Genomic DNA, 23,380 nt, shown 5'->3' with positions numbered 1-23,380 from the left:
GTTTGTGAAGAAAAAAATATGGGAGGGTTTAGATGGGGAATTTATAGGAGGAAACTGACTTTTTATAACCAAGTTGGGTGTAGTTTGATAATACCTAGAAAGTTGATCCAATCTTGGTAAAATGTGAACAAGAGACTAGTCCGTGAAAAATAATAATTTATGCTGGAGAAAAGGAGAAAGATGCATAGGATCGTAGCCCACATTGTTTACAAGTTGGTTGTCGGGATCCGCCAAAATGCTCAACCACTCCTCCCAGGGGTTGTTTGTCGGTTTTGGTCTGTCCTCTTTGGTTATGCTTATACTGCCTGCTCCAACGAGCTTTTAGCAGCAGCCAACGGCAACTGGTCCGATTCATTTGCTTTACTTTTATTTTCATGATGTGGTCTTTCATGTACACATGCATATTTCTTGTACATCTCTTTGATTAAGATATGTGTGTGTTTATTGTGTTATTTGTGTTGTGCTGCTATTTAGAAACCAATCTCTATGTATCAATAACCTTGGTTCATGGAAGAACTGCACTATTGATGTCGTTTCTACCATTTACCAGATCACATCCATGTAGGCACCATTGCTGCATTCTAATGGACCGGTGTTCTTTAGCAAACAGATGCTCTCCGAGAGGGCTAAACTTTATTCATTAGCAACCAAAGCAGCATACAGAGAGTAGCTTCCCCATGGCGAAAGAGATGGCTTCCAAATCCATTTTGGAATTACATTTAGAAGCTTTTGCTACAGAAGAAGTTGCATTTAGAAGAGGATCTACTACAAAAAAGCCTTTTTGCAAGTATATGAGCTATAAGATTCTTGAGTCTGGGAATGTGTTCTATCCTACATTGAGAGAGATCACAAGTAAGATTGTAGAATTCTACTAGTACCGGTCTGATCTTCCAATGACCTGCATGTTGTCGTAAATCTTTGGCTTTAGTTGATTCCACCAAGGTGCTGCAATCAGAGAGAAAGGATACATTGTTCCAATTTAAAGCCTTGACAATTGTTGCTATGAGAAGTAATCCCAGAGCTTCTGCCTACAAAACAAAATGCATGCTCACAGATGCTGCTTGGATGAAAACGGAATGTCCACTTTGCTCATTTCTTAGAACACTCGAAGAGATGCCTCATCAGTCGCCACCATAGGGTTGTATGCCGCATCAACATAGGCTACGAGACCTGTAAGTTGAGTATGCAAAATTGTACTTGGAGAAGAATTGGAGTGGTTATCATCAGGAAGCTTAGTTCCTTCCCCTTTCTCCTACATTAAACCTACACCAAGCATAACTTTGTGGCATGGATACCTACATAGCACTCCATTTTTTTTATTGAAGAGAAGTCCATTTATGGCTTTCCATATGTTCCATAGAATTGTGAAAATAGTGTCTAACTTCAGTTGTGGGTGTTGAGTGGTCAATATCATTTGAATGACATCAACATGATATAGACTGGAATTCAACATATCGGTTTTGAAACCAAAAGTGAACCAAATTGATCCAGAAAAGCTAGATTGTAAGAAAAATCTATAAATCGGATTCTATTTGGGCACACCTACAACAATCTTTCTTGATACATTTGGAGTACCTGGAAGATTTTAGTCATGTAGCTACAACCCTCCTAATTAGCCTCCTCGCAAAAGTTTTGACCATAGTGGTTGTTTTGCTTTCCAAACCTGGCTGAGGATAGCAACTTATTCTTGATCCAAAGTAAGAGATTCTCTTCTCAAAGAGTTATCTTGAATTTCCTGCACGAGAGTTTTGTATGCACTTTTCATTGTACAATCTGCATTAGGAGTGTGAGACCAACACATGGTATCTTCAAGATTAGCGTTGATAATAGGAATGTTCAATAAATTATGCTTAAAGCACTCATCAAAGTAGACACTAATTTTCTCTTCATCCCAAACTTTGGTATAGTGCTTACAAAGATCACTAATAATACTTGAACAAGGCCCTTCCAAATTAGGCTTGAGATGACCATGAATGTTCTTCCATTCCTTGCACCAAGGTCTAATCCAAATGCAAGAGTTCCCATTAGCAATTTGAAGTTGCCTAGCCTTAAGAATGAAAATAACAATCTTAATAACAGAAACCCATATGGTTGATTTAGGAGTATAATAGTTGGGTTTCCAAATAGAGGAGTTATGACAATATCTAGCTCTAAGAATTTTATTTATCAAGGAATTGAGATTCTTGATAATTCTCTAGGCCATCATAGGCTCATAGCCACCATATATTTGTTCATGAGAGCCAAATCCATGATGCCCAACCCACCTTTATGTTGGAAATATGCCCTAGAGCCAATAATAAATTAGTTATTATTAATATATTTCCTTGTTCATGATAATCGTTTATTATCCATGCTATAATTGTATTGATAGGAAACTCAGATACATGTGTGGATACATAGACAACACCATGTCCCTCGTAAGCCTCTAGTTGACTAGCTCATTGATCAATAGATGGTTACGGTTTCCTGACCATGGACATTGGATGTCGTTGATAACGGGATCACATCATTAGGAGAATGATGTGATGGACAAGACCCAATCCTAAGCCTAGCACAAAGATCGTGTAGTTCGTATGCTAAAGCTTTTCTAATGTCAAGTATCATTTCCTTAGACCATGAGATTGTGCAACTCCCGGATACCGTAGGAATGCTTTGGGTGTACCAAACGTCACAACATAACTGGGTGACTATAAAGGTGCACTACAGGTATCTCCGAAAGTGTCTATTGGGTTGGCACGAATCGAGACTGGGATTTGTCACTCCGCATGACGGAGAGGTATCTCTGGGCCCACTCGGTAGGACATCATCATAATGTGCACAATGTGACCAAGGGGTTGATCACGGGATGATGTGTTACGGAACGAGTAAAGAGACTTGCCGGTAACGAGATTGAACAAGGTATTGGCATACCGACGATCGAATCTCGGGCAAGTACAATACCGCTAGACAAAGGGAATTGAATACGGGATTGATTGAATCCTCGACATCGTGGTTCATCCGATGAGATCATCGTGGAACATGTGGGAGCCAACATGGGTATCCAGATCCCGCTGTTGGTTATTGGCCGGAGAGTTGTCTCGGTCATGTCTACGTGTCTCCCGAACCCGTAGGGTCTACACACTTAAGGTTCGATGACGCTAGGGTTATAGGGAATAGATATACGTGGTTACCGAATGTTGTTCGCAGTCCCGGATGAGATCCGGGACGTCACGAGGAGTTCCGGAATGGTCTGAAGGTAAAGATTTATATATGGGAAGTCATCATACGGTCACCGGAATAATTCAGGGGGTTACCGGTATTGTATCGGGACCACCTAAGGGGTTCCGGGGGTCCACCGGGAGGGTCCACCTGCCCCGGAGGGCCCTATGGGCTGTTTGTGGAAAGGTACCAGCCCCTTAGTGGGCTGGGCGCCTCCCCCCTTAGGGCCCATGCGCCTAGGGTTTGGGGGAACCCTAAAGGGGGGCGCCCCCTTGCCTTGGGGGGCAAGGCAACCCCCCTGGCCGCCGCCCCCTCCTCAGATTGGATATGAGGGGGCCGCCCGTTCGGCACTAGGATCATCGGTGATTTGGATCACGACGAGTACGACTCCATCAACCCCGTTCACTTGAACGCTTCCGCTTAGCGATCTACAAGGGTATGTAGATGCACTCTCCTTCCCCTCGTTGCTAGATTACTCCATAGTGGAAATTTTTGAATTTCTGCTACGTTCCCCAATAGTGGTATCAAAGCCAGATTTATGCGTAGTTTCTATGCACGAGTAGAACACAAGTTGTTGAGGGCGTTGATTTTGTTCAATATGCTTACCGTTACTAGTCCAATCTTGTTTCGACGGTATTGTGGGATGAAGCAGCCCGGACCGACCTTACACGTACACTTACGTGAGACAGGTTCCACCGACTGACATGCACTTGTTGCATAAGGTGGCTAGCGGGTGCCGGTCTCTCCCACTTTAGTCGGATCAGATTCGATGAAAAGGGTCCTTATGAAGGGTAAATAGCAATTGACATATCACGTTGTGGTTTTTGCGTAGGTAAGAAACGTTCTTGCTAGAAACCCATAGCAGCCACGTGAAACATGCAAACAACAATTAGAGGATGTCTAACTTGTTTTTGCAGGGTATGCTATGTGATGTGATATGGCCAAAAAGAATGTGGTGAATGATATATGTGATGTATGAGATTGATCATGTTCTTGTAATAGGAATCACGACTTGCATGTCGATGAGTATGACAACCGGCAGGAGCCATAGGAGTTGTCTTAATTTATTGTATGACCTGCGTGTCAATGAACAACGCCATGTATTTACTTTACTTTATTGCTAAACCATTAGCCTTAGTAGTAGAAGTAATAGTTGGCGAGACAACTTCATGGAGACACGATGATGGAGATCATGATGATGGAGATCATGGTGTCATGCCAGTGACGATGATGATCATGGAGCCCCGAAGATGGAGATCAAAAGGAGCAAAATGATATTGGCCATATCATGTCACTTTTTGATTGCATGTGATGTTTATCATGTTTAAGCATCTTATTTGCTTAGAACGACGGTAGTAAATAAGATGATCCCTCATTAAAATTTCAAGAAAGTGTTCCCCCTAACTGTGCACCGTTGCGAAGGTTCGTTGTTTCGAAGCACCACGTGATGATCGGGTGTGATAGATTCTAACGTTCGAATACAACGGGTGTAAGCCAGATTTACACACGCAATACACTTAGGTTTACTTGACGAGCCTAGCATGTACAGATATGGACTCGGAACACGGAAGACCGAAAGGTCGAGCATGAGTCGTATAGAAGATACGATCAACATGAAGATGTTCACCGACGTTGACTAGTCCGTCTCACGTGATGATCGGACACGGCCTAGTTGACTCGGATCATGTAATCACTTAGATGACTAGAGGGATGTCTATCTGAGTGGGAGTTCATAAGATGAACTTAATTATCCTGAACATAGTCAAAAGATCTTTGCAAATTATGTCGTAAGCTCGCGCTTTAGTTCTACTGTTTAGATATGTTCCTAGAGAAAATTTAGTTGAAAGTTAATAGTAGCGATTATGCGGACTAGGTCCGTAAACTGAGGATTGTCCTCGTTGCTTCGTAGAAGGCTTATGTCCTTAATGCACCGCTCAGTGTGCTGAACCTCGAACGTCGTCTGTGGATGTTGCAAACATCTGACATACACGTTTTGATAACTACATGATAGTTCAGTTAAACGGTTTAGAATTGAGGCACCAAAGACGATTTCGAAACATCGCGGAACATATGAGATGTTTTGAGGGCTGAAATTGGGATTTCAGGCTCGTGCCCACGTCAAGAGGTATAAGACCTCCGACGATTTTCTTAGCCTGCAAACTAAGGGAGAAAAGCTCAATCGTTGAGCTTGTGCTCAGATTGTCTGAGTACCACAATCACTTGAATCGAGTGGGAGTTAATCTTCCAGATGAGATAGTGATGTTTTTCCAAAGTCATTGCCACCAAGCTACTAGAGCTTCGTGATGAACTATAACATATCAGGGATAGAGATGATGATCCTTGAAATATTCGCGATGTTTGACACCGCGAAAGTAGAAATCAAGAAGGAGCATCAATTGTTGATGGTTAGTGAAACCACTAGTTTCAAGAAGGGCAAGGGCAAGAAGGGATACTTCATGAAACGGCAAATCAGCTGCTGCTCTAGTGAAGAAACCCAAGGTTGAACCCAAACCCGAGACTAAGTGCTTCTGTGATAAGGGGAACAGTCACTAAGAGCGGAATTACCCTAGATACTTGGTAGATGAGAAGGCTGGCAAAGTCGATAGAAGTATATTGGATATACATTATGTTAATGTGTACTTTACTAGTACTCCTAGTAGCACCAGGGTATTAGATACCGGTTCGGTTGCTAAGTGTTAGTAATTCAAAATAAAAGCTACGGAATAAACGGAGACTAGCTAAAGGTGAGCTGATGATATGTGTTGGAAGTGTTTCCAAGGTTGATGTGATCAAGCATCGCACGCTCCCTCTACCATCGAGATTGGTGTTAAACCTAAATAATTTTTATTTGGTGTTTGCGTTGAGCATAGACATGATTGGATTATGTCTATCACAATACGGTTATTCATTTAAAGAGAATAATAGTTACTCTGTTTATTTGAATAATACCTTCAATGGTCTTGCACCTAAAATGAATGGTTTATTGAATCTCGATCGTAGTGATACACATGTTCATGCCAAAAGATATAAGATAGTAATGATAGTACCACCTACTTGTGGCACTGCCATGTAAGTCATATTGGTATAAAGCGCATGAAGAAGCTCCATGTTGATGGATCTTTGGACTCACTCGTTTTTGAAAAGTTTGAGACATGCGAACCATGTCTATTGGTGTATATGCATGAAAAAACTCCATGCAAATGGACCGTTCGGACTCACTTGATTTTTGAATCACTTGAGACATGCAAATCATACCACATGGGCAAGATGACTGAAAGCCTCGTTTTCAGTAAAATGGAACAAGAAAGCAACTTGTTGGAAGTAATACATTTTGATGTGTGCAGTCCAATGAGTGCTGAGGCATGCAGTGGATATCGTTATGTTCTTACTTCATGAATGATTTGAGTAGATACTGAGTATATTTACTTGATGAAACACAAGTCTGAATTATTGAATGGTTCAAGTAATTGCAGAGTGAAGTTGAAGATCATCGTGACAAGAGGATATAATGTCTATGATATGATCATAGAGATGAGTATCTGAGTTACGAGTTTTGGCACGCAATTAAGACATTGTGGAAATTGTTTCACAATTAATACCGCCTGGAACACCATAGTGTGATGGTGTGTCCGAACATCATAGTTGCACCCTATTGGATATGGTGCGTACCATGATGTCTCTTGTCGAATTACCACTATCGTTCATGGGTTAGGCATTAGAGACAACCGCACTCACTTTAATAGGGCACCATGGAATTCCGTTGAGACGACACCGTTTGAACTATGGCTTGGAGAAACCTAAGTTGTCGTTTCTTAAAAGTTTGGGGCTGCGACGCTTATGTGAAAAAGTTTCAGGTTGATAAGCTCGAACCCAAAGCGGATAAATGCATCTTCATAGGACACCCAAAAACAGTTGGGTATACCTCCTACTTCAGATCCGAAAGCAATAGGGATTGTTTCTTGAATCGGGTCCTTTCTCGAGGAAAAGTTTGTCTCGAAAGAATTGAGTGGGAGGATGGTGGAGACTTGATGAGGTTGTTGAACCATCACTTCAACTAGTGTGTAGCAGGGCACATGAAGTTGTTCCTGTGGCACCTACACCAATTGAAGTAGAAGCTTATGATAGTGATCATGAAACTTCGGATCAAGTCACTACCAAACCTCGTAGGTCGATAAGGATGCGCACTGCTTCAGAGTGGTACTTAATCCTGTCTTGAAGGTCGTGTTGCTAGACAACAATGAACCTATGAGCTATGGAGAAGCGATGGTGGGCCCATATTCCGACAGATGGTTAGAAGCCATGAAATCCGAGATAGGATCCATGTATCAGAACAAAGCATGGATTTTGGTGGACTTGCCCGAGGATCGGCAAGCCGTTGAGATAAATGGATCTTTAAGAAGAAGGCGGACGTGGACGGTAATGTCACCGTCTATGAAGCTCGACTTGTGGCAAAGATTTTTTTACAAGTTCAAGGAAGTTGACTACGATGAGATTTTCTCATCCGTAGCGATGCTTAAGTCCATCGGAATCATGTTAGCATTAGCTGCATTTATGAAATCTGCCAAATGGATGTCAAAACGAGTTTCCTTACCAGTTTTTGTAAGAAAAGGTTGTATTCGATACAATCAGAAAGGTTTTGTCAATCCTAAGGATGCTAAAAGGTATGCTAGCTCCAGCGATCCTTCTAAGGACTGGAGTAAGCATCTCGGAGTTGGAATGTATGCTTTGATGAGGTGACCAAAGATTTTGGGTTTATACAAAGTTTATGAGAAACTTGTATTTCCAAAGAAGTGAGTGGGAGCACTATAGCATTTCTGATGAGTATATGTTGTTGATCGGAAATGATGTAGAATTTCTGGAAAGCATATAGGGTTGTTTTTCAATAAAAACCTGGTTTAAGCTGCTTGAACATTGAGCATCAAGATCTATGAGGATAGATCAAAAACCGCTAAATGGTACTTTCAAATGAGCACATACCTTGACATGATCTTGAAGGTGTTCAAGATGGATCAGTCAAAGAAGGAGTTCTTGCCTGAGTTGTAAGGTATGAAGTTAAGAGTTAAAGCTCGACCACGACAGAAGAGAGAGAAAGGATGAAGGTCGTCCCCTATGCTTCAGATGTAGGCTCTATAGTATGCTATGCTGTGTACCGCACCGGAAGTGTGCCTTGCCATGAATCAGTCAAGGGGTACAAGAATGATCCAGGAATGGATCATTGGACAGTGGTCAAAATTGTCCTTGGAGTAGTAAGGACATATTTCTCGATTATGGAGGTGATAAAGAGTTCGGCGTAAAGGGTTACGTCGATGCAAGCTTTAACACCTATACGAGTGACTCTGAGTAGCAAACCGGATACGTATAGTGGAGCAACCATTTGGAATAGCTCCAAGTGGAGCGTGGAAGCAGCATTTACAATATGACCTAGAGATTTGCGAAGTACATACGGATCTGAATGTTGCAGACCCGTTGACTAAAACCTCTCTCACAAGCAAAACATGATCAAACCCCAGAACTCATTGAGTCTTAATCACATGATGATGTGAACTAGTTTAGTGACACTAGTAAACTCTTTGGATGTTGGTCACCTGGCGATGTGACCTGTCAATGTTAATCACATGGCGATGTGAACTAGATTATTGACTCTAGTGCAAGTGGGAGACTGTTGGAAATATGCCCTAGAGGCAATAATAAATTAGTTATTATTATTATATTTCCTTGTTCATGATAATCGTTTATTATCCATGCTATAACTGTATTGATAGGAAACTCAGATACATGTGTGGATACATAGACAACACCATGTCCCTAGTAAGCCTCTAGTTGACTAGCTCGTTGATCAATAGATGGTTACGGTTTCCTGACCATGGACATTGGATGTCGTTGATAACGGGATCACATCATTAGGAGAATGATGTGATGGACAAGACCCAATCCTAAGCCTAGCACAAAGATCGTGTAGTTCGTATGCTAAAGCTTTTCTAATGTCAAGTATCATTTCCTTAGACCATGAGATTGTGCAACTCCCGGATACCGTAGGAATGCTTTGGGTGTACCAAACGTCACAATGTAACTGGGTGACTATAAAGGTGCACTACGGGTATCTTCGAAAGTGTCTGTTGGGTTGGCACAAATCGAGACTGGGATTTGTCACTCCGCGTGACGGAGAGGTATCTCTGGGCCCACTCGGTAGGACATCATCATAATGTGCACAATGTGACCAAGAGGTTGATCACGGGATGATGTGTTACGGAACGAGTAAAGAGACTTGCTGGTAACGAGATTGAACAAGGTATCGGCATACCGACGATCGAATCTCGGGCAAGTACAATACCGCTAGACAAAGGGAATTGAATACGGGATTGATTGAATCCTCGACATCGTGGTTCATCCGATGAGATCATCGTGGAACATGTGGGAGCCAACATGGGTATCCAGATCCCGCTGTTGGTTATTGGCCGGAGAGTTGTCTCGGTCATGTCTACGTGTCTCCCGAACCCGTAGGGTCTACACACTTAAGGTTCGATGACGCTAGGGTTATAGGGAATAGATATACGTGGTTACCGAATGTTGTTCGCAGTCCCGGATGAGATCCCAGACGTCACGAGGAGTTCCGGAATGGTCCGGAGGTAAAGATTTATATATGGGAAGTCATCCTACGGTCACCGAAATAATTCGGGGGGTACCGGTATTGTACCGGGACCACCGAAGGGGCTCCGGGGGTCCACCGGGAGGGTCCACCTGCCCTGGAGGGCCCTATGGGCTGTTTGTGGAATGGGACCAGCCCCTTAGTGGGCTGGGCGCCTCCCCCCTTGGGGCCCATGCGCCTAGGGTTTGGGGGAACCCTAAAGGGGGGGGCGCCCCCTTGCCTTGGGGGGCAAGGCAACCCCCCTGGCCGCCGCCCCCTCCTCAGATTGGATCTGAGGGGGCCGCCCCCCCTCTCCCTTGCCCCTATATATATGTGGGGGTGGGAGGGCAGCCGCACCCAAGTTCTGGCGCAGTCCTCCCCCTCTCCCAAGTCCTCCTCCTCTCCCGCGGTGCTTGGCGAAGCCCTGCAGGATTGCCACGCTCCTCCACCATCACCACGCCGTCGTGCTGCTGTTGGACGGAGTCTTCCCCAACCTCTCCCTCTCTCCTTGCTGGATCAAGGCATGGGAGACGTCACCGGGCTGCACGTGTGTTGAACGCGGAGGTGCCGTCCGTTCGACACTAGGATCATCGGTGATTTGGATCACGATGAGTACGACTCCATCAACCCCGTTCACTTGAACGCTTCCGCTTAGCAATCTACAAGGGTATGTAGATGCACTCTTCTTTCCCTCGTTGCTAGATTACTCCATAGATTGATCTTGGTGATGCGTAGAAAATTTTGAATTTCTGCTACGTTCCCCAACACTTTATGCATAGGTTTGCAGATGTCATCCGAAGCTCTAAAACAAATAGACTTAGAATCATTATCTTTATCAATGGTGGTTTTACTCAAGAGAATGTTCGACATGTAGTAAACAAGAAGAGAAGCAAACACAAATTTAGTGAGAGTAAGCCTACATGCATGTGAAAGTCTGATGGCATTGTAGCAGTTGGGTTTAGCCTTAAACTAGTCAATGATGAAGTTGTAGGGTGCAACTCTATTCCTGCCTGGTATTATGAGAGGGTGGCCAAGGTGAGTAGCATTAAGATCCATATCCAGGGTAGGAAAAATATTCTTGATATAATCAGTGTGTATGTTAAATAAGATAGCAGATTTATTCCAAGTAGGGGTTTGACCAGAGGCTGCAAAAAACTTATTAATAATGCAAGCAATAGTGCTCGCACCACCTTTATCAGCCCTACCGCAAATGATAAGATCATTTGCAAACATTAAGAGTGGATAGGGGGCAAGAGGGACCCAACTGGATGATGTTCAAATGACTTGCATTTAAAACTTCTTGCATAAAAAGTGACAATTCATTGGCAGCAAGAATAAAAGGATATGACGACAGAGGACAACGTTGCCGAATACCTCGGGGTCCTTTAAAGCTGCCAAACAGCTGCCCATTAATGTTAATTAAAAACATGGCAGAAGAGATACATTCAAATATTAAATCTACGAACTAACCATGCATCCCTTCACATAGCAACACTCTCCTGTTGAAGCTCCATTCTCTTGTCAAAAGCCAGATCTATTTTAAGCGTGAAAGCTTTGTGTTTCCACGAGGCAAGCTGAAAAGAGAGTAATTTCTTGAGCAACAATAATATTATTAGTAATTCTTATACCTTGGGTAAAAGTTTGCAAGCATTCATGTATGTAATCAGGCAGGTGATCCTTAAGGCTATTAGCCATAGTATTGGTAATGAATTTATACACTACATTACATAGGCTAATAGGTCCCAAATCTTGAGGGCTCTTAACATTTTCTTTCTTTGAATTAAAGTAATATAAGCTTTGTTGAGTTGAGGGTGAAGTTTACCTGTGATGTATAAATCTTTTACCAACTTGGTTACGTCATTTCCAATCCACTTTCAAGCTGAAAGGTAGAAAGCCACACTGAGACCATCTGGTCCTGGAGAAGCATTCCTTTTCATCCCCTTAATAACCTGCAAAATTTCTTCTTTGTCTAGCATGGTTGGACAATCTGTCATGTTTTCCACATTATTATTAAAAGGAGGTAGAATATCTAAACTGGGATTGCTAAAACATGAAGCAATATTTTGTCTTTCGCTTCCCTAGCATATTTCATCTAGTTCTACCACCAATGGTGGCGAACCCCGCCCTCAGTGTTTGACTCGCAGGGTGTAATCCGAGTAAAACTCAGTCATTCTACTCCCTCCGGTCCTTTTTACTCTGCACATTGGATTTGCCGAAAGTCAAACTTTGTTAAGTTTGACCAAATTTACATTGGAAATTATTAGCATCTATAATATCTAATAAATATAATATGAAAATATATTCCAAGATGAATCTAATGATATTGGTGTTGTTATGTGAATGTCTATAATTTTTTATACAAACTTGGTCAAAGTTGGATGAGATTGACTTCGGACAAACCTAATATGCAGAGTAAAAAGGACCGGAGGGAGTACCTAACAGCGAACACTTAAGGCAGGGATCCTCACCCCTATAGCCATGTTCCTAGAATTTCAAATCCAAATTTGAACAAACCCGCCATAGTCTCAAAAGAAGACGAGCAAAAATCGCACTCTTCACATTTGGGTTTGGCTTTTTTGCCCTCCATGTGTATTTCGATTTTGGATTTGATTTATCTTGTGAAAATTCATGATTTTTTCAGAACTTTTTAAAACATCTACAAGATTTTATTTTAAAACATGTACCATGGTATCACGTGATGATGGCTGGCATCATTTCTAAAACAACATCGATGGGAAGGAAGGAATAGATACGGCGTTCAAACAAATTCAAAACGACATAAAAACATGATCACAAAGCATGGCAAGACATACTAGGTACAAAATTTCCTCATTCAAGGGGACTGATCCTTGAATCCAATCGTTCAATATGCACAAGTTCAGAGATTCTTGACCGGAAGTTGTTGCTGAGACATGGACAGGCAGATCCACCCAAATGCATACATTTCAATTTCGGCAACAAAAACCAACCACAATGCCAGCCGCTTTCGGCCGGATGATGATGCTATCTGACCTGATATCGAATTGGTACAGTAACCAAAACACAATCTACATTTCACTCATAATAAACTAAGAATGGGCGACGACGCTGTCTGTAAAATGCCCGGTATATGTTCCCCTTCCCCCCAAGATCAGTAAATCAATCGCCCAGGTCTTCGCAGGTTCCATGTATGATTTAACATATGTTCCAACCGACTCTGTAAAGACTCGCTGTGTAGACGAGCCACCGAAAAGAAGTGTCAGAATCCCGTCGGCTCTTCTCGATCCGCTCCGCTCCAGCACCTGTGAGAAAAACAATATTAGCGCTACAATTTAAGGTTTTCCAACAGCAGAAACAATTTGCGGTATTACATCGCAGGGGTAAAACGCAACTGTGAAAACTATAAGGAAAAGCAGCAAAACTAGCAGCGGTAATTAGCGCTAGCATCATGTTTTGTTTAGGCTGACAGAGTTATAAGCTCATGTCTGATGAGCCTGACTTGCAATCTATTTGCCACAGCCCCCACACAAGCGACCCCATCACCCCGCCACATACCAGCCATCGGTATGCCCATGCCTTAGAATTAAATCCCATATAAGAATATTTATACTGATATATACCAGTATACCACACAGTGTGAAAATCATCTGGAATTATATGTGATAAATTTACTCATGTGCAAGATAACAATAATGGACAAGCTAAACAATGGTTTAACAAGCTCGGTAAATCTAGTATTGACAAGATAACCATATCAATCAGCATATTCTAACTTATCAACAATTTAAGTTAATAAATACTCCCTCCGTTCCAAATTACTCGTCACAGAAATGAATGTATCTATAACTAAAATACATCTAGATACATCCATACATGCGACAAGTAATTCGGAACGGAGGGAGTACATGTTGGCTACTGGCAGCAACTTTTGTAGAATTGTACTCCCTCCTTCTGGAAATACTTGTCAGAGAAATGGATGTATCTAGACAAATTTTAGTTTTAAATACATCCATTTTATCCATTTCTCTGACAAGTATTTCCGGACGGAGGGAGTAGTAAACTAGTCGTCAGTATGTAAGCCTCAATAGCATGTACCTTAGCACTGTTAACGGTACAAGAAATAGGACCTTAATAATAAAAGCAGGCATGAACACTTTTTTGAGGGAATGAACTTATCTTTATACTATTATAAAGATCTGTGTAGGTGACGTTCAGTTCATCTCTCAAGTTATTACTAAGAAATTACCCTACATATGGTTGATTGGACTTATCTATATTTTGAGTTAATTTATCCTATTTTATACTAACTCAACTACTCACGAACTATGGTGGCACAAGTGTTTAGTAACATCCATAGCAATGCACAAGCATTTAACTAGTCTGCTACAAAAATCGACACCCAAAGAGGTAATATATCAACCAACAGCTCGTTTACACAATATTTCCGTAATATTCCTTGTTTTCTGTTACATCATAAACATTTTATGTGAAGCTATTTTGTGATAAATCTCGTACCTACTGAGCTTTACTGTTTTGTTTCAGAACAATGTACACTAACGTCCCATGATAGCTGATAGGCAACTGCTTACAGGCATTAGGGAGAACATATTTTCCTAATAAATAAATAAAGGCAGCTGGAACCGGCTCCTGGCAGAGCCAAAAAAAAAAGTCAGTTTCAGTTTGCATATTTATATAGCACACACGATCTGAATTAGACTCCATGTGGCACATAACAACTGTTCATCAAATTGGACTCAAAATTATAAATTCAGCTCCTAGAAATATTGCTGTTATGTTACCGGGTCCTAAAAACTAAAAATCTGAGGGAACCACTTGGTTCCCACCAGTTTTTCACACCCTGCACATCACCTGAGTGACCAGCTCCTATGCTAAATCACAAGCTTATGTCATACTTTAATCCTGCCAGCTATTCTGCCAACTAGTGGTATAAGCTGGTATCGATGATTTCCTTCAAACTATTCAACAGGTAGGCAAGTAGTAGCAGTGTAACACATAGTTCTATATATTATACATATAACAAGCAAAATAAAAAATAAATATTTCAAACCTTGCCATGAACCACAACTCTTTTCCAACAAAAAGTGCAGCATACCTCACTGCGCAACACCAGGGTCTGTAAAGACGGCATTCATTGTGGAATCATTTCCAGGAGGACACTCCACATTTGATGATAGAGAGGAACTGGAAGATAATTCTTTGGAAATCCCAATAGGAAATGTCTTTGAACTTTCTGCACTTGGAACGGATTCACTATAAGGAATGGCTGCTGTACCAGATGTGGCAGCAGATGAGATTTTCCCAACAGGGCTTTGGGACTCAGATGTCATGTTGCCAGTTTGGCCTGAGATGCCAGTGGGCCTGACGGGAATTAAACTTTTCTGAGGTATTGATTGGTTATTAGAGCCAGGAGAGGCCGTCAACCACATAAACCGTAGCATGTGCCCTTTACAAGATTTGCCACTAATAAATGCTTTCTCAGCAGATTGCCGCGTTGCATACGTCACACAAGCCGAGCAACTCAGGGAAGGCTTTAAGGTTGTATCATGGTTGTGGGCTTCGGTGTCTTCCAGTACAACAGATGAAAGCTCACCGAATGCTGCAAAATGATCTTTCAAGACAGTTTCCTGTAAACAAAGTAGTCAAAGACATCAGAAGTAGAAGAAACAGCTCATAATCAAGCACATCAGCACAAAAGGGAACATGAATGATCAGTCAAAGTTAGCACAAGTATACATCGGGCTTTAGTTTCTTCAACATCTTACTCTTCTGAATGGAGAAAATTAATAGTTTTTTGTTTGAACATAAAAAGACAAGTTACATTTGTTTGAACATGAAAAGACAAGTTATTATGTACAGATTATGTTTGGCATCGGCTATGTTGGCAAGGAAAATGAACTAGAATGGGCAAAGAGCCATTGTCATGCCAAAAAACCCGGCAACTATCCAAACAAAGACCAAAATTAGAGTCATGGCCAAAAATAATAATAATTTGATGGACAGATTTTTTTTGACCGAAAACTTTGGTGGGCAGGTTTCAGCCACTGTCTAAACAATACTCGCAGTCACACCAAAGCTTCTCTTAATCAAAAGTATCATCATGAAACTGGAGACAAAACACTATACCAAGGATTCGCCAATGAATATTATTGTAATGCAAGTTAAGCAGAAATGACAAACACACTAGCAAAGCAAAATAGAAGCTATTTATACCAAAATATCTGTTCTGTTGAGTGGATGTATGACATCTAATCGGAGAATAAAATAATAGTAATCTTAAGCACATATATGATTACCAAAAAAAACATAACTGAACCCTGGCAACTGCCATAGCAAAATAAGATCAACTGTGTGTAACTGAATAAAGATCATAACAAAGAAATTGCAGTAGCGTATTAATATAGCACAATACACAAAAACTTTCTTAACCCATATTTTCAAGATGGAATGTGCTTGTGAAACCCAGATGATCTAACCTCAACACCTAGACAGGGTTGAGATCCAAAGGATAACATCAAACAAGTGCAAGAGTAGCTTTCATTAAATGGTAAGGATGCCAAAAATTAAGCAAAAGCAGGTACCCCACCTATACATTTCAGTGTTTGATCTCTATTGTGAAAAGAAAACAGGGAGCTGTGCTTCTAAGCATGTTTAGTTCACCCTTTTTGGTTGGTTAAGAAGATCAATGACGGAAGGACAAGAGGTTAGGTAGTCCACTTACATTTGCGATTTCAGGTGGCAAAGGAGGAAGGATCCTAAACGATGTGGTCCGGTTGTCAAGCTTAAACCTATTCTGCGGTGGTGCTAACAGAGGAGACAGCTGCCTCGCAGCTACAGCTGGTTTCTGTGTGGATGTTGGAGCATATTTTGGGGAAGATGAAGCCATCTCCCCAGAAATTTTCTTTTCCAGTGTACCAGCGACCTCTTGCGGCCCTTCTGTCCCAGTGTTCATGGAACTGACATCGCCCACTTTCCCCACAGCATTTGACCCAACTGTTTTTCCACCAGCCTCTGCCTGTTTTACTGAATTTGCTGAACTTGTCTGCATTAGTAGAAACCAGTACTAATGAAAATTTGTTCAGCTAAACACATAGGTTATATAGATAACAAAAAAAATTGAAACCAAAGTATTATCAAAGGAAATAGTAAGTACTTGTTTCGCATATTTCTCTAACCGCTGAAGTAACTCGTCACGCTGCTGAGCTAACATATCTTGTTTTTTACGAATTGCTTCCAGCATTTCCAGATTTTCTTGCCTTTTGGGAGCAGGGGGAGGTATTGATGTTATACTGTTGGCAGGCAACTTTTTAGGACCTATACCAGGGCCTGATGCAGAAGATCCAGAACTGGCCCTTGGAGTTGTAGATTGAAGATCCTTGCCTCTGTTGGATGAAGATGGTTGGGGAAGGGCAGAATTTGACAGAGGAGGTTTCGCAGAGATTCTACCATCTCCCTCGTCAGTAATCCTGTCTCTGTTCGCCCACCATAGCCTTATAAAACGGTTTCCCATCACAGCGTCTGGAGCTTTTAGGGCAGCTTCAGCTTCTTCCCTTTTAGAGAACTGGATAAAAGCTTTCTCACTGTTAGCTGGAACATATATATCTATTACTTGACCGAATTTTTCGAAGTGCGACAGAAGGGCCTCCCATCTGTTACTTTCTGGTGGAATGCCATTTACATAAAGTGTGCGAGATGCTTTGTGAGAGGTCCTACTATTACTTTGCCGGCCCACATCTGCAGACATTCTTGAACTGGGTCGACCATTAGTATCCTTAATAGAAGCAGGCTTTACTTGGACAGTGCTAGGAGCCATATCATCATTGTAGTCACTTCTTTGGTTTCCAGTTGCACTCGTCGAAGTAGTATTAGCTGTTTTGCCAGGCCCGGGTTTTCTCTTTGATGCTATTCTCCCCCAAACAGAAGACTTTGGATTTTGTGAATCATCAGCTGCAAAACCCTGATTTGCATGCTCCCACCCTGCTTCATAGCTTGAGGTTTCAGCATTCCATATTCCATCATTAGTATGTGCAAAACCAGCACTAGATGCTTCAGGCCGTTCATTGTTCCACAGGGGCTGATCAGGATCATATACATCTGCATCAGCAACAGCTGAAGCAGTGCTTCCATTTAGCTTCGATGGGTTATCTGCCACACCAGATTTGATATCTTTTGCAGGAACACCTTTACTGCCCCCTAGGTTTGTTAAGTTAACATGAGCAGTTCCTGTCTCACTTTGGATTCCTAGTCCTGGAGCATTTGGAACTGAGACTGGAAGATTGAACTGTGATAGGCTCTGCAAAGTGTTTAAAAACTACTCTATTAAAAATCAATGTATTGACCTAAGCAAAAAAAGTAACTACTTGGCCACAAAAACATCACCTCAGCTTGCAAAAGCACGGTATAACGAAGTTTTTGTAGAAAGAACAGCAGAATTTAACAAAGTTAAATAATAGCCAGAAGAATAAATTACTCCAAAACATGCTAGTTACATCATATTGAGATCTGGAATCTTCCAAGAGTTGACAGTATGCATACAGTAATACTTGTCCACAGGAACTTTAGCTTGTATTGCATAAGAACAGTATAACAAAGTCATTATAATTTAGAAAATTATTTCAAGCCAAGTAAGGTCAAAGAACTATCAGAACATAAAATGCTGCAGTATAGAAAATAGTCCAGGCAAGCAAGTGTTACAACATAGTGGGGTCTGAATCCGACGCTCGTTGACACTACTCAGTTAATTGCAATTGTTAAGAACGTTAATTGCAATTCAAATCATCAATGGTAACAGCACTTAGAGGACACCTTTCAAGGCTACGGTTATATTGGAACAACGTGGCAGTGGTCCTCATGATACAGAAAATGTGAAGTAATAGATCATACTATTTCAATGCTGCGATTGAAATAACACTAAAGTGCAGGATGTAATGCAGAATATTCTCTGAAGATCAAGAAACAGACTGACCTGCATATCTTCGACAACAATTCTATTTACACCATGCTCCATGGGGCACATATCCCCTCTCAAGCAAAATCCACGCTCCTCAAAGTCTCTACAACGTTGACGAGGCATGCCAAGATCAATTAAAGGAGGCTGAATAGGGCCCTGCATTCCAAGTGGGTGAATTGGATCCATCATTCCATTAGGCATTCCAGGCATAAATCCATACGGACCCCACGGACCGTTTTGAGCACCACCGCCACTCGGCAGTGGAGGACCCATAAATAAGTTAGGATGTGTGGGTGGTCCTTGTGAGGCCATCTGTGATGCAAAATCAATCATGTCAAGTGTGTTAAATCTTGGGTCATGATGAGTCCAGGGTGCACCATTCCGTCCTCTTCCCCGTGCCATAGGAGGGCGAGCAGCAGCAGAAGCTGAACGGAAGGACTGGTTCACTCTACCTCCCCGACTGTGAGCTCCTGGTCCAGGACGCCTCTTGAATTTTGGTATGAAGTTGTTCTGTGCTTCCCCACGTGAATCAGCTCCACCAAAAGGCTGCCCATTACCAGAAATCCTGGGCCTTCTTTTAAAAGGCCTCCCTGCAGCTTGCTCTTCGATACTCTCACCAAAAGGTTGAGGCATAGCCTCTCTTCTTCGGTGCTTGTGATTACGATCATCATCGTCGTCGTCACTAATTTCAAAGTTTTCAGTATCTGTAGCAGCTTCCGAATCGGTGGAATTACTTTCTTCCTTTGGTGAAGGAACTTCTATTTTGTCAGCATCCAATGCTTGAGCTATAGACCCTTTGTGCATCTTCACGATAAGCAAATCCGCGGGAAAAAAGTCAACTTAGGATCTAGATTTTATCCATTGCCCTGACCATGTTCAAGAAACACTAAATTTAGAACATTACTACTGTAAATACATGAGGCATCAGGACAGAAAACAAAAGGTGAGCAATATCATATGAGCAGAATAAAAAGGAGTTTGGAACATAGCATGATTAACAATAAAATATAGCGCTCTAACAACAGCAGGAGTGGCAACACATTGCCCTGTTCCCCTTTCAAATATCAACACACTAAAAAAGGCTATAAGACTGAACTATTCGATGCCCACTTCGAACAATAACAGGATTATGTAAAACATGCCAGTCCATGGATCAAGGGAACATTTAAGATACTTCAGATTTACATCCCTACTCCATTTTCTTTCGTACCATGCACATCTAGCAGCAAAACAATGGAGCAGTGGGATTGAACTTTCCTAATTTTGGTTACGAATATATTTGTAGACATCTAGATTAGCACCAACAAGCTTACATTTCTCAGCCAAAAAAATGACCTCATATTTGTCATCAGAAAAAATAGAAATAGAAATAGGACAATAAGACACATTTTGCAAATGTGCGTACGGAAGGTAAAACTATAACATTACAACACAGAAGGCTATTTGACAACAGAAACATCATTACATTGATGTTCTCATCCTGATTATGACATTCTCAAAATCTCAGTTCAATCCAATCCAACAGAAAAGCATTTACCATATTTCCAAGAACGAGAATATCACGATCAAGCAGGTAATGTGCACAAAGTGGTTACTCATTTCGGTCCTCTATGATTGCACACCAATAAAACATACAGTGGCAACCGGTCAAACAGCCCATAACAGTTACACTGACTGGACATTCTCACGGTACCGAGTAAGCCTAAAACATGAATCCGGCACACTCAGATGAAACAGACACACCACATTTCTCCATCAAAGAGAACAATTAAGAGTCCATAATCCCATACTGCGCTCACAAGGGGTGCCCAGACCGCAAACAAACCCCAGGGCAGGGCGGCGAAGAAATGGGGAAACACGCGGCACGTGTCCCGACGGAGAGCTAACCGCGGCCTTGGGCAGGGGCGGATCTAGACGGCGCGCCGGGTGTGCGCCGGCGCGGCACACCCAGGAATCGTGCAGGTCGAGCCCTACCCCTAGTGGGATTTAGCTAGGGGAATCGCTGGATGGAACCAACCTAGCTCGTACCTCCGAGGAGACCCAGTGGCCGGAGACTGGGACGGGGCGGAGACGGCAGGAGCGCGCGCGACGTGCCGGCGAGGAGGGGCGGGGACGGCGATGGCGGCGACGACCCCGAGAGGCGGGAGGGCGGGGGGCGCGGGAGGCGGGATTGGGGCGTCGGCGCTGAGGTGTGGCGCGGCGGAGGCTGTAGGACGGCGAGGCGACGGCGGCGACGGCGGACGAGGCGGCTCCGATCTTCGGAGGGGGAAGGGAGGGAGGGAGGGATTGCGTTGGTAGGTCAGGACTCGGAATGGAGAGAGAGAGAGAGGAAAGAAAGGTACGGCAAAGAGGAGTGGAGTTTTGGGGTATATGGATAATTTTTCTTCCTCACCAAAATACCTTGGTCTTTGGGGCATTTTTTATACTCATATATATTACTCCCTCCGTTCCAAAATAGATGACTCAGTTTTATACTAACTTTAGTACAAAGTTGGGTCATCTATTTTGAAACGGAGGGAGTACCTCCGTTCCTAAATATAAGTCTTTCTAAAGATTTTAATATAAACTATATACGGAGCAAAATGAGTGAATCTACATTCTAAAATAAGTCTATATACATTCGTATGTAGTCCATATTAAAATCTCTAAAAAGACTTATAGTTAGAAACGGAGGGAGTATATAATACAAAACCTGATTTTTTTTTTCAAAATACTTATTACATGTCCACAGTTTGAATTTTGGGATATCTCCTTCGAACATAGTGCAGGAGGATTTGGTTTTGCTTACGTTCCGCCGAGCCCTTGTCAAATTCTCTACGTCGGCTTTGGTTGACGTGGTGGTTCAGGTAAACATGTGTATGGGTCCGCCATGCACCAGCGGACGTCTTTCCCATCAAATATACCAGGATTGTCGCGGTGAAAGTTCTCCCGAAGCCTAATTTGGTTCAAAACTGACAAATGCATCTCCGGGAGCCACGATAGATGTTCCCGAGCAGCAAAAAAGATTGATCTAACGACATTTGCATGCTTCTTGTGCAATGTTTTCCAACCCTAATGCTTACCAAGCACCCTTCGTCGGTCTCGCATAGGAAAAGTATGTGTTTGATGACCCCTGCCACTTTAGAAAAAGGGGTCGTTAACCTAAAAATTTCCCTTTGTTTGTATAGCTTCATTCCACAAAATTGTCCTGGCCAAATTGCGGGGACAGGAATTGATATAATATGCATGACGCCAACTGCCTCAAGGATTTCGGCCAGGGTTAGTGGCAGGAGACGTGGGGCAGAACTGAGACGTTGACACATCAACAATCGTAGAACGACGATGGTAGGAACGACATACGAGGCGGTTCCAATCTTCAAAGGAAGGGAGATTGAGTTGGTATGTCAGGGTTTTTGCCTCGCCGAAATGGGGTTAGAAGGGGAGTGGGAGAGGTTGAGGGAGAAGGCTCTTGGGGTTCTTATGGCATCTCTAAATCCACGTGAGTGTGTAACCAGATGAAGGGGAAAGATCTCAATTCTTGGGTCAGATAAGAGCAAAGGGAAGGAGGGAGTTTTGATTGGAAATGAGAGTGATGAGAGGATCGCTGGACCTATGAGCAGCGACCTGTTGGAGGAGATCATGGAATTAGGAAGGGTTGTCATCGAGTTGCGGGACTAGTGGAAGGAAGGAGGAGGAAAGGAGCGGACAAAAAATCGTGTATGTCGCCTAGAGGGGGGTGAATAGGCGCTTTAAAATAATTATGGTTTAGGCTTGAACAAATACAGCATAAAACCAGTGTTGAATTTGTCAAGCACAAAACCTAAACCAACTAGCCTCACCTATGTGCACCACCAACTTATACTAAACAAGATAAACAACTAAGTGATGGCAACATATATAACATGAACCACTATGGCTATCACAAAGTAAAGTGCATAAGTAAAGAGCTCGGGTAAGAGATAACCGAGGCATGCGGATACGATGATGTATCCCGAAGTTCACACCCTCGCGGATGCTAATCTCCGTTTGGAGTGGTGTGGAGGCACAATGCTCCCCAAAATGCCAGTAGGGCCACCGTATTCTCCTCACGCTCTCGCACGATGCAAGATACCATGGTTCCACACTATGGACCCTTGAGGGCGGTCACCGAACCCATACAATTGTCAACCCTTGGGGGCGGTCACCGAAACACGTAGAAATTGCACGGGGCAATCTCCACCTCTTATTGGAGACCCCGATGCTTGTCTGGAGCTTTACACCATAATGATTGAGCTCCGAGACACCACTAACCGTCTAGGGCGCCCAAACACCCAAGAGGAACAAGCTCTAGAGTACCAAGTACCCAAGAGTAATAAGCTATTCAAACTTCACTTCCACGTATCACCATGGAGAACTCAAACATGTGCATCAAATGCAATGGCAAGGGCAAACGGAGTGCCCAAGTCCTTCTCTCGCAAATCCCACCACAACAACTAATGCTATGGAGAAAAATTAGAGAAGAACACACAAAAACTCCAAGATCTAGATCCAAGGGGTTCCCCTCGCATAGAGGAGAAAGTGATTGGTGGAAATGTAGGTCTAGATCTCCTCTCTCTCTTTCCTCAAGAACTAGCAAGAATTATTGGAGGGAT

General features: G+C 42.5%; 1 protein-coding gene across 1 annotated transcript; it reads right to left on the bottom strand.

Annotated features, from left to right (window-relative positions):
- Nucleotides 1–12,636: 12,636 nt before the first annotated feature.
- LOC123069492 (zinc finger CCCH domain-containing protein 27) lies at nucleotides 12,637–21,001 on the bottom strand (the record flags this gene model as incomplete). Its single annotated transcript, XM_044492371.1, is given in 6 exon segments — nucleotides 12,637–13,104; nucleotides 14,916–15,447; nucleotides 16,542–16,862; nucleotides 16,974–18,113; nucleotides 18,786–19,636; nucleotides 20,788–21,001. Coding segments are annotated over 4 exon segments (2,781 nt in total). The 3' UTR covers nucleotides 12,637–13,104; nucleotide 14,916.
- Between the last annotated feature and the right edge of the window lie 2,379 nt (nucleotides 21,002–23,380).

This window comes from Triticum aestivum, chromosome 1A (assembly GCF_018294505.1).
Source record: "Triticum aestivum cultivar Chinese Spring chromosome 1A, IWGSC CS RefSeq v2.1, whole genome shotgun sequence".
NCBI classification, from domain to species: Eukaryota; Viridiplantae; Streptophyta; class Magnoliopsida; order Poales; family Poaceae; genus Triticum; species Triticum aestivum.
The sequence above is the reverse complement of the archived record's forward strand: the minus strand, read 5'-3'. Positions and strand labels throughout refer to the sequence as shown.